The sequence below is a fragment of the Silurus meridionalis genome, chromosome 12 (assembly GCF_014805685.1).
Source record: "Silurus meridionalis isolate SWU-2019-XX chromosome 12, ASM1480568v1, whole genome shotgun sequence".
Lineage (NCBI taxonomy): Eukaryota > Metazoa > Chordata > Actinopteri > Siluriformes > Siluridae > Silurus > Silurus meridionalis.
Genome location: NC_060895.1, coordinates 2,909,099 through 2,921,598, shown reverse-complemented (window position 1 = coordinate 2,921,598; position 12,500 = coordinate 2,909,099). Strand labels below are relative to the sequence as shown.

The 12,500-nt window shown below is 39.7% G+C and overlaps 1 protein-coding gene across 7 annotated transcripts in view; it reads left to right on the top strand.

Moving 5' to 3' along the window:
- The first annotated feature begins 5,018 nt into the window (after window positions 1-5,018).
- The window catches only part of gria4a (glutamate receptor, ionotropic, AMPA 4a), a 63,271-nt gene continuing 55,789 nt past the window's right edge, over window positions 5,019-12,500 (top strand). For all 7 annotated transcript variants that reach the window (XR_006927546.1, XR_006927548.1, XM_046863192.1 and 4 more), the window contains exons 1-2: window positions 5,019-5,313; window positions 7,868-8,026. Coding sequence is in view for 5 of the 7 variants with exons in the window: in XM_046863192.1 (XP_046719148.1) it covers window positions 5,232-5,313; window positions 7,868-8,026 (241 nt within the window). In the remaining 2 variants the exon portion in view is untranslated. The remainder of the gene's footprint in view (window positions 5,314-7,867; window positions 8,027-12,500) is intronic.

Genomic DNA, 12,500 nt, shown 5'->3' with positions numbered 1-12,500 from the left:
TTTACTATTTGACTCACTGAGTCACTGCAATATCTCACCAAGTTGTGATAAATCTTTAGTGAGTCAGTCCAATAAATATATGACTCACTGAGTCACTGTAATTTCTCATAAATTTGTTATAATACCTCACTGAGTTAATGGAATGTCTCTAAAGATTGCGACAAACGTTTGGTGAGTCGCTCCAATAACTAAATGACTCACTGAGTCACTGAAATTTATTTTAAAAAAGTTGTGATCCTCACCTCGGTGAGTCACTCCAATATCTCAATGACTCACTGAGTCACTGCAATTTCTCACCAATTTGTGATAAATCTTTAGTAAGTCACTCCAATAACTTTGACTCACTGAGTCACTACAATTTCTCACCAAGCTGTGATAAATCTTTAGTGAGTCACTCCAATAACTTTGACTCACGGAGTCACTGCAATTTCTCACCAAGTTGTGATAAATCTTTAGTGAGTCACTCCAATAACTATATGACTCACTGAGTCACTGCAATTTCTCAAAAAGTTGCCATAACATCTCGATGTGTCCCTCACTCTTATTTCTCACATATCTTATTGTATCCCTGCAGTACAACTGCATTATTGTAATAACTCGCAGAGCCTCCAGAAATTGAAATTTCAAAGTCTCCCTAATGTCTTAATGAGTCTCATAGAGTGATCCAATAATACATCTCTGAGTCACCGAGTACGGTAAGACGTTACAATAACTCAGGTCAAGAAGTTTTAGATTAGTACCATTCCTTCTCGGATCTCAAGTCAGCTCTTTTCTGGCTCCCCCTCAATTTCTCTACCAGCCACAGTTATGCAGAGCCCATGCAGGACCTTTTTTATTCCCACTGGACTACAATTCCATCACAGAGAGACTCACTTTCTTTGATTTTTCGAGCGACTTTAACACCATCCAACCTCTCCTGCTAAGAGAAAAGATGAGAATAATACACATGAACATCATGATCTCCTGGGTCACTGAGCACCTGTTGTACTGTTGATATGGTTGGTATGGTTGCCTGTCCGAGCACCTGCTGAGCAGCACTGGAGCACCACATGGAACTCTGATCTCCCCATCCTCTTTCAAGAGAGCCACCTTTTTCTGATGACCCTATAGTGGTCAGGTGCATCAGGGTTGGACAGAAAGGGGAGTACAAGTGACTTGGTCACGGACTTTGTGGAGTTGCTCCCTAATGTGAACAAGACAAAGGAAAGTTGGTGGACAGTAGATGGAGATAGACCACAACTAGTTCCATGTTGAAATGGTTGACATCTACCGATTGCTTAGGTGTGTATCATCTATGTCTATCATCTGAGGTTCGACTGCGCTCTAAAGAGTGACTGTAGAAAAATCACAAGTGCCTGTAAGCTCATTTATGCAGATAACTCTTTCCTCAAAGTGTGTTATGTCACCTCTGAAGGTGCCTGAGCAGGTATTAGCAAAGATGCAGTCAGCTGCCTTCACAAGCTTTGGAGAAAGCTACCACCCTCCCTGACGGTTCGCATCTCTAGAAGTGCAGTTAGTAGTTGGAGTATAATAAATATGTGTAGTGTGATCTGACTTTGCTTCAAGAACTGCTGTAGGATTTTGCTCCACTGCTAGAGCCACATTACTGTTACAGACCTGCAGATGAATACATAGTTTTGCTCCAAAACAGTATTGTGATGAATAGTTTTACTCCAGATCTGCAGTATATTGTAATTCTACACAAAAACTGCTGTTTGGTGTGAAGTGTCTCTGCAGCATGATAAGCACTTTTGCTTTAGATTTGCAGTGTGATGTGTAGCTTTTTGCTCTGGAACTGCAGTGTTGCATAACTTTGCTCAAGTACTGCAGCATGTGATGCTCTAGATTGTTCTAAATAATTGTTCTAAATTTGTTGTGTGATGTTTCATTTTGCTCTAGAACTGCAGTGTATTGTGTAGTTTTGCTCTAAATTTGTTGTGCGATGTTTGATTTTGCTCCAGAACTGCAGTGTATTGTGTAGTTTTGCTCTAAATTTTTGTGTGGTGTCTCGTTTTGTTCTAGAACTGCAGTGTATTTTTGCAGTTTTGCTCTATATTTGTCGTGTAGTGTCTCATTTTGCTCTAGAACTGCAGTGTATTGTGTAATTTTGCTCTAAATTTGTTGTGTGATGTCTCGTTTTGCTCTAGAACTGCAGGGTATTGTGTAGTGTTGCTCTTAATTTTTCATGTGATGTCTCGTTTTGCCCTAGAACTGCAGTGTATTCTGTAGTTTTGCTCTATATTTGTAGTGTAGTGTCTCATTTTGCTCTAGAATTGCAGTGTATTGTGTAGTTTTGCTCTATATTTGTCATGTAGTGTCTCATTTTACTCTTGAACAGCAGTGTATTGTGTAGTTTTGCTCACATTTTGTTGTGTGATGTCTCGTTTTGCTCTAGAACTGCAGGGAATTGTGTAGTTTTGCTCTTTATTTGTTGTGGGATGTCTCATTTTGCTCTAGAACTGCAGGGTATTGTGTAGTTTTGCTCTTAATTTGTCGTGTGATGTCTTGTTTTGCTCTAGAACTGCAGTGTATTGTGTAGTTTTGCTCTATTTTTGTCGTGAAGTGTCTCGTTCTGCTCTAGAACAGCAGTGTATTGTGTAGTTGTGCTCTATATTTGTCGTGTAGTGTCTCTAGTTTTGCTCACATTTTGTTGTGTAATGTCTCGTTTTGCTCTAGAACAGCAGTGTATTGTGTAGTTTTGCTCTATATTTGTCGTGAAGTGTCTCGTTCTGCTCTAGAACAGCAGTGTATTGTGTAGTTGTGCTCTATATTTGTCGTGTAGTGTCTCTAGTTTTGCTCACATTTTGTTGTGTGATGTCTCGTTTTGCTCTAGAACTGCAGTGTATTGTGTAGTTTTGCTCTTAATTTGTAGTGTGATGTCTCGTTTTGCTCTAGAACAGCAGTGTATTGTGTAGTTTTGCTCTATATTTGTCGTGCGATGTCTCGTTTTGCTCTAGAACTGCAGTGTATTGTGTAGTTTTGCTCTATATTTGTCGTGCGATGTCTCGTTTTGCTCTAGAACTGCAGTGTATTGTGTAGTTTTGCTCTAAATTTGTTGTGTGATGTTTCATTTTGCTCTAGAACTGCAGTGTATTGTGTAGTTTTGCTCTAAATTTTTCATGTGATGTCTCGTTTGCCCTAGAACTGCAGTGTATTCTGTAGTTTTGCTCTATATTTGTAGTGTAGTGTCTCATTTTGCTCTAGAATTGCAGTGTATTGTGTAGTTTTGCTCTATATTTGTCATGTAGTGTCTCATTTTACTCTTGAACAGCAGTGTATTGTGTAGTTTTGCTCACATTTTGTTGTGTGATGTCTCGTTTTGCTCTAGAACTGCAGGAATTGTGTAGTTTTGCTCTTTATTTGTTGTGGGATGTCTCATTTTGCTCTAGAACTGCAGGGTATTGTGTAGTTTTGCTCTTAATTTGTCGTGTGATGTCTTGTTTTGCTCTAGAACTGCAGTGTATTGTGTAGTTTTGCTCTATTTTTGTCGTGAAGTGTCTCGTTCTGCTCTAGAACAGCAGTGTATTGTGTAGTTGTGCTCTATATTTGTCGTGTAGTGTCTCTAGTTTTGCTCACATTTTGTTGTGTAATGTCTCGTTTTGCTCTAGAACAGCAGTGTATTGTGTAGTTTTGCTCTATATTTGTCGTGAAGTGTCTCGTTCTGCTCTAGAACAGCAGTGTATTGTGTAGTTGTGCTCTATATTTGTCGTGTAGTGTCTCTAGTTTTGCTCACATTTTGTTGTGTGATGTCTCGTTTTGCTCTAGAACTGCAGTGTATTGTGTAGTTTTGCTCTTAATTTGTAGTGTGATGTCTCGTTTTACTCTAGAACAGCAGTGTATTGTGTAGTTTTGCTCTATATTTGTCGTGCGATGTCTCGTTTTGCTCTAGAACTGCAGTGTATTGTGTAGTTTTGCTCTATATTTGTCGTGCGATGTCTCGTTTTGCTCTAGAACTGCAGTGTATTGTGTAGTCTTGCTCTAAATCTGTTGTGTGATGTTTAATTTTGCTCTAGAACTGCAGTGTGGAGTGTAGTTTTGCTTTAGAACTGTGGCATGATGTGCAGTTTTGCTCTGGATTTGCTTGCTATGTAGTTTTGTTTTAAAACTGCAGTATGCGATGTACTTTTGTAGAGAAGATTTGGGACGGTGTCTTGTTTTTGTCATCCCTTCTCTTTCCTGATGTTTTGCCAAATTTCTTATAATAGAAGTGACTCAGTACGTGATGGACACACCTTACACTTTACACATTGGAGTTATTACTATGGTTGTATTCCATTTTTTAGATTATTTGCTACAAACAAGGCTTTTTCAATGAAACTGTTCATGGATTGAGGGGAGTGTGGCAGCATAACACCTGCCCCATCGGGCTTCTCTTAGAGGTTTTTATGTGCAATAATTACTCTACAGCGCTGTAAAGACAACTGCAAAAAAACTTTTAGTTCGACAGAGTCTTTACAGATGTGGACATTGTTTCAAGAACTCAGGGGCATGGTTCATTAGGGGCTTCCAAGACGGCTAAGGGGCATGGCTTATAACTGCTCATAGCCTTTGTTTATAAATCATTGTATGAAACATATGATTGACTCAGTGATGACATTTGATTATAAATGATTATAATGTTTGTTAATTAATATTATTAGTTATTGTGATGTAATTATGTAGGGGGTCGTTACTGGTGATTAAAATCTACATTTATAACAGCGTCACACAAGGCGCATAGAGCATGCACCAACTTTCACATGATTCCATGCACATATGCAAGTTAAAGCAATGGTGAGAAAAATGGACAGAGAGACACAGAGAAAGAGAGAGAGAGAGAGAGAGAGAGAGAGAGAGAGAGAGATGATGATGATGGAAAGCGCAAAAGAGGAAGACGAGCGAGCAAGAGCGCGCGCGATAGAGCGCATGTCTAATCCTCCCGTGCAACCTCCAGGGCACACACTCCTTCACCGTCTCTCTCTCTCTCTCTCTCTCTCTCTCTCTCTCTCTCTCCTTAGTGCTCGTGTATCCGTGGATGTAGTCAGTACACGACGCGCGCGTTTCCCCTTTACGATCTCCGTTAAAACACTTTCTTTTGTTATTATAATTATTATTATTACGTCATAATCATTAGTATCATTTCTATTTTCTTTTTTTTTTTCCGTTTCTCTTTTTTTTCCCTCTCTCTGTTTCTCCATGTGACGCTTTATTTCGATACGTACATATTTATATGTTCCTATGTGAAGCTCTGCATGATGCGGATGGTCGAACCGGCGCTGCTCTTCGGGCTGTGGGCGCTCGCGCACGGGGCTTTTCCCAGCAGCGTGCAGATCGGTAAGTCTAGCGCACGCACACGCACAGACGCGCACACACACACACGCGCAAACAGGCGCGCGCGTTTTAATTTTATGCCGCATATGAGCGGTTACGGCTGATTCGTACTAGCGCGCGCAATGAAACTCCATCCATCCAGTTTCACTGCAGTCTCTCTCTCTCTCTCTCTCTCTCTCTCTCTCTCTCTCTCTCTCTCTCTCTCTCTCTCTCTCTTTCCATCTTCTTTCCTTCTTTCGTCTGCCCCCCACCACCTTTTTCTTGTTTTCCTCTCCTCTGTCTTTCTTTCCTTCTATCACACGAGATAAGATAAAAAAGAGAGTGATGAAGAAAGGGTCAGATAAGTGAAGGAGAGAAAGAGGATGTGAGGGTGAGAGAGAAGAAAAGGAAGAGATAAAGAGACAGAGGGGCCCATGAGAGAACGAGTAAAAGAGCAGTTAAGATGGACAGACGAGAGGAAAGAAAGCAGGAAAGACAGATTAAAGAAAAAGAGAACAATCTTTCCTTTTTACACGTGTCCCCCTCTGTCTCTTCTTTCATGTCTTCTATCTGTCGTCTATTCCTCGTATTCATTCTTTTCCCTCATCTTTCTTTCTCTTTCTCTCTTTCTCTAATTGGACACTTAGATTTTTTTTCCTTCACATCCATCCATCCATCCATTCATCCATCCATCTATCCATCCATCCATCTATCCATCCATCTATCCATCCATCTATCTGTTCCCCACTTTATGTCTCTTGTTCTTATATTTGTCCTTTCCTTACACACTCTTTTTTCATCTCCTGTCATCTGTCCTTTCATTTCCTCTATCCGTCACTCAATGTCTGGTTTCCTCTTCCTCTTTCTTTCATTTATCCCCTGTGTATTTCTTTCCTTCTCGCTAGCTGTTTATTTCTTTCCTCTTCTAATCCATCCATATGTCCCCTTTTCTCTCATCTCTCCATCTTCTTTCCTTCTTTCGTCTGCCCCCCACCACCTTTTTCTTGTTTTCCTCTCCTCTGTCTTTCTTTCCTTCTATCACACGAGAGAAGATAAAAAAGAGAGTGATGAAGAAAGGGTCAGATAAGTGAAGGAGAGAAAGAGGATGTGAGGGTGAGAGAAGAAAAGGAAGAGATAAAGAGACAGAGGGGCCCATGAGAGAACGAGTAAAAGAGCAGTTGAGATGGACAGACGAGAGGAAAGAAAGCAGGAAAGACAGATTAAAGAAAAAGAGAACAATCTTTCCTTTTACACGTGTCCCCCTCTGTCTCTTCTTTCATGTCTTCTATCTGTCGTCTATTCCTCGTATTCATTCTTTTCCCTCATCTTTCTTTCTCTTTCTCTCTTTCTCTAATTGGACACTTAGATTTTTTCTCCTTCACATCCATCCATCCATCCATTCATCCATCCATCTATCCATCCATCTATCCATCCATCTATCTGTTCCCCACTTTATGTCTCTTGTTCTTATATTTGTCCTTTCCTTACACACTCTTTTTTCATCTCCTGTCATCTGTCCTTTCATTTCCTCTATCCGTCACTCAATGTCTGGTTTCCTCTTCCTCTTTCTTTCATTTATCCCCCTGTGTATTTCTTTCCTTCTCGCTAGCCGTTTATTTCTTTCCTCTTCTAATCCATCCATATGTCCCCTTTTCTCTCATCTCTCCATCTATCTTTCTGCTATCATGTGTCCCTCTGTTTCTCTCCTTCTTTCTCTCCTTCTTTGAAGGGTTCCTCTGCCTCTCTTTCTATTTTCCTCTTTCGCATATCTCTCATTATTTCTCTTCATTTCTCTACATTTAATGTGTCCCTATGCTTTCCTTTTCTCTTCCTCTCCTTGTCTCATTTCTCTCGATCATTCCTTCACCAATATGTCCCTCGGTCTCTCTATCTCTCCTTCATCCCTCTTCCTCTGTTCCTCTTTTATCTCTCCTCTATTTCTTTCCTCTTGTTCTCATTTGTCACTCTTATCTGACCCTCTCTTTTTTCCCCTTCATCTGCTCCTCTGCAATTCCAGTTCTGACTCCTCTCTCCCTCTTTCTCTCCCTTTCTCTCTCCCCTCTCTTTTTTCTTTTTCACTCTTTTAGCTGTCTCACATTCTGTCTCGCTCTCCTTTCTCCTGTATTGTCTCGGTCACGCTGCTGCTGGAGCCTGATCAAACTTTGACATCTCGCAAGATCTGCAGCTTTACATTTCATTGATTTTCGCAACACACACACACACACACACACACACACACACACACACACACACACACACACACACACACACACACACACACACACACACACACACACACTCTCTCTGTACAGCAGACTCATTGAGATGGAGCGAGAGAGCAAGAGTGATAAAAATTAACAAGCTAAGTAGAGAAAAGCAGACACCCAAGCGTGCACGCAAGCGCACACGCACACACACACACACACACACACACACACACTATACTACATTCTGGTAGATATATAGATCTGAGTGTAGGGTGTACAGTGATTATATTTTACTGATATACTGTGTGTGTGTGTGTGTGTGTGTGTGTGTGTGTGTGTGTGTGTGTGTGTGTGTGTGTGTGTGTGTGCAGGAGGCTTGTTCATCAGGAACACGGATCAGGAGTACACCGCGTTCCGATTGGCCGTGTTCCTCCACAACACGAGCCCAAATGCCACCGAGGCTCCGTTTAACCTCGTCCCACACGTGGACAACATCGAGAGTGCAAACAGCTTTGCTGTCACCAATGCATGTGAGTGACACCTGTCAATCATCTCACATGACCTTCCAGCGGGGAGCGAGTGGGAGGTGTGGGGAGGTGGCGTCGGGTGCTGGGGGGGGCTAATAAAGACTACGAGTGGCTTTAAAATCTAGATCATAAAGATCTTGATAATGGTTCATAAGGATGATGCAAATATGGCTGTGATTTATGACGATGGGCGTGGCTTATGAGGATTTCATTAAAAAAATGTGGGTGTGGGTGTGGCTGAAAAAAGGTGGTGGTTCGAATAAGATCTCAAAAGACTACTTTATAATGATAGCAGGTGACGTTTATTGACGTAACTAGCTATTAAAGGTGTTAAACATGGGAGAAGGGGCGTGGCTTATCATGCTTATAGCAATGATTAGTGTTTAAAAAGCTGTGAGTCACGGGGCGTGGTTTACAAAAATAATAGAAAAATTATAGCTGAATAGGGTAAAGAGGGTGTGGTTATAGCAATGATAAGTGTTTCAAAAGCCATACATAATAACTGTTGTTAAAGCTGTATAGAATAAAGGGGGCGTGGTTTATTGCAATAAAAAGTGTTTTTAAAGCAGTAAAGTATTTAAAGGGGCGTAGTTTATAGTTTAAAGTTTCAATACTGTGTTTAAAAAGCTGTATAGGGTGTGGCTTATAGCAATGACATTAAAGTATAAAGTGGGCGTGGTTAACAGTGATAACTTGTTTTTATAGTTGTATAGTATAACGTGGGCGTGGTTTATAGCAACACAAAGTGTTTTTATAGATATATAGTATAAAGTGGGCGTGGTTTATAGCAATAATATATATTTTATAGTTGTATAGTATGAGGTGGGCGTGTTTATAGTTATATAGTATAGAGTGGGCGTGGTTTATAGCAGTACTAAGTGTTTTTATAGTTGTATAGTTTGAAGTGGGCGTGGTTTATAGCAATAATAGATATTTTATAGTTGTATAGTATTAGGTGGGCGTGTTTATAGCAATACTAGGTGCTTTTATAGTAATATAGTATAAAGTGGGCGTGGTTTATAGCAATGATAAGTGATTTCGAAGTTGTATAGGGTCAAGCGTGGTTTACTACATGATGAGTGTTGTCGAAGCTGTGTAGTATAAAAGGGGGCGTGGTTTATAGAAATAAGTGTTTTTAAAGCTGTATAGTATAAAGAAGGCGTGGCTTATAACAATTAAAAGTGTTGTTTAAGCTGCATATTATAAAGTGAGCGTGGTTTTTTAATGATAAGTGTGGGTGTGATTTACAGCATCAATAAATGTTTTAAAAGCTGTGTAGGGTAAAAGGGGTGTGGTTTATAGACATTATAAGTGAGAGTTTTTTTAATGATGCACACAATGAGGGGTGTGGTTGGGTATGTGGAATATGCAATGCTAAGTGTTGTAAAAGCTGTAGAAGTTAAGGGGCGTGGCTTATATCATCAGTGTCATATATATATATATATATATATATATATATATATATATATATATATATATATATATATATATATATATATACAGTACAGACCAAAAGTTTGGACACACCTGCTCATTCAAAGAGTTTTCTTTATTTTCATGACTATGAAAATTGTAGATTCACACTGAAGGCATCAAAACTATGAATTAACACATGTGGAATTATATATGGAATTATATACATAACAAAAAGTGTGAAACAAATGAAAATGTCATATTCTAGGTTCTTCAAAGTAGCCACCTTTTGCTTTGATTACTGCTTTGCACACTCTTGGCATTCTCTTGATGAGCTTCAAGAGGTAGTCACCTGAAATGGTCTTCCAACAGTCTTGAAGGAGTTCCCCGAGAGATGCTTGGCACTTGTTGGCCCTTTTGCCTTCACTCTGCGGTCCAGCTCACCCCTAAACCATCTCGATTGGGTTCAGGTCCGGTGACTGTAGAGGCCAGGTCATCTGGTGCAGCACCCCATCACTCTCCTTCTTGGTCAAATAGCCCTTGATGCCTTCAGTGTGACTCTACAATTTTCATAGTCATGAAAATAAAGAAAACTCTTTGAATGAGAAGGTGTGTCCAAACTTTTGGTCTGTACTGTGTATATATATATCTTTCCGAGTCAAAAAAAGGGGGCACTAGAGAAGGGGCTTGGTTTTTAAAGATGCAGCATGGTTTATGGGAATGTTTTGCAAAGCCAAAGAAGAAGTTGTGGTGAATATCGATGTATATTTCAAAAGTTTGGAAGCATTGAGTCTTTAATAGTTTTGTGATCCGTGTTATTCCAGAGCAGTTCAATAGGATTTGGGAGCAGTAAGTGGGTGGGCAGTTCCATAAAAATAACACTCCAGGCGACTGTTTGCTCTTCAAATGACGCTTAAAGAACTCCGATGTACGATTTGGCTCATCGCCTTGTTGTATGCTGAAGTTGGTTCAAAGTCAAATTGCATGGTGTAATGGTGAAGTATGGAATTGTAGCCATGTTGGTTCAGGATTCCTTTCACTTTCCGGAATAAGTCTCCATCCTTCCCTGCTCTAAAACAAACCATTAAGCTTCCACCTTTATGTTTGACTGTGGGGGTGAGGCAGACTGATCACATCTTCTCTCCTGGTCTCTGTGTTACACAAGTTTTTCTGTTAGAGCCAATTTGGACTCTACAGAACTTTCTACCAGTCCAATCTCTTGACTGTCCAATTCGTGTAACGAATTTGTTGCGTAGAAACAAAAGGATGTGTCTGCAAAACCCATAAAGGACTCCACATTCTTGACAAACACTGTAACAGCATGATATTAGAAAACGCCAGGTCTGTTTAAAAAATACAGTAATCCCCGTTTAATGAAAAACCGCGATGAACGGACGCCACCCTGAAAACGCTTTTTTTTAATTGTTTAGCCGTAAAACATCCTCCTACACACTTTAAACACACACAGAAAACATTTGCAAGAATATAGCGAGATGAATTTTGTGTCAATTGGTAGAAAAACAGCACACGATCATATTTATACTGAGTACATGTAACATGTACTGTACAGTATACAGTTCTGCAGTAGCGTAGCCTATGCACAGTTTCTCTGCTTATTTATCAGTTGAAGTGTCCTATGACGTCAAAAAAGAGATACACGTCACGGCATTCTTTACTTTTATCGGCTAAATCGGGTGACGTATGTCTTTAACTCCACCTTTTTACGTCAGAGGACACTTCAACCAATTACCTACGGTTTTCTGTACTGTAATGCTACTCATTTTATATGGTATGTACATTGCTAAATAAGGAAGTGTTTACTGTATTGTTGCATTTGTCGTTTCTTTTTTTTAAATCAGCTAAACAAATGAGATTCGAACCGCGGTAAAGCGAGGGATTACTGTACATTCATTCATGCGAATCCGCACAGACATTCTCATGAACCATATTAAACAAGAAAGCACTTCGTCTGACACGTAACAACCCAGATGTACATTAGCATTAGGGAACAGACTCTGATCGACAGGAAAACCATCACGCACTGCTTTTTTTTTGTTATAAGATCTGTTTGATTCAAGAGTAAGTGCCTATTAGTTATATGCTCGACTTCAAACAGCACTTTCACACTGATTAAATCCATTAGTTTTGCTAGTCTGAATCGTAGCGATATGAGTACTTTTCATTCATTTGCTATTTGATTAGCCTTGCTTTTATGCTACAAATAATTAAAAGGATATTTAAAAAGAAATAAAGGAAAACGTGTATTGGGCTGGAAATGAATGTTTCCAAACACACACATGAACTAATCCAACAATTTAAGGCCTTTAATCTGTAATCTGCCTAAATATATATAACAGTATCCCACAAAAATGAGTACACCTTTCACATTTCAGCAACCATTGTAGTATATCTTCCCATGGGACAGTACTATAGAAATAAAAATTCAATATACTTTATAGTCGTCAATGTGCAGCTTGTGTACTCATTTTTGTGAGATACTGTATATTGAATACCAGTGTTGGGCAGTAACGCTCATTCATTGAAAAAAGTAACAGTTAACGCACCATACGGTAACGGTAACGGAGTTACTTTATTTAAAAAGTAACGCGTTACAGTATTAGTTACTGTCACTAGTAACTGTGTTACAGTAACGCGTTACTTTTTAAATAAACCCGTTATTTTTTTTAATGAATGAATTTGGGCTGAAGTGTAGCCTACAGTTCAACCTGTTTACAGCAGCGACACATTGTAGGATTGGTGGATGAACCACTGTAAACAGGAAGAAGACGCACTGTAGGATTGGTGGATGAACCACTGTAAACACGAAGAAGACGCACTGTGGGCGTGTCTCTGTTTATTCAGGTCTGTGCGGCAGTAATGGCGAGTCGAGGTGAGAGCAAGACAAGTTTCTCAAAGTGGAAATAGGCTCATTATTTCACTTTAGTTGAGTATAAAGACAAAAACTATTTAGTCAAATGTAAGCTGTGTCTTTCTGGTTCGAAGCTCGTATCTACTGCGATAAACAGCAACTCCAATCTGTTGAAGCTCCTCCAGGAATGCCATG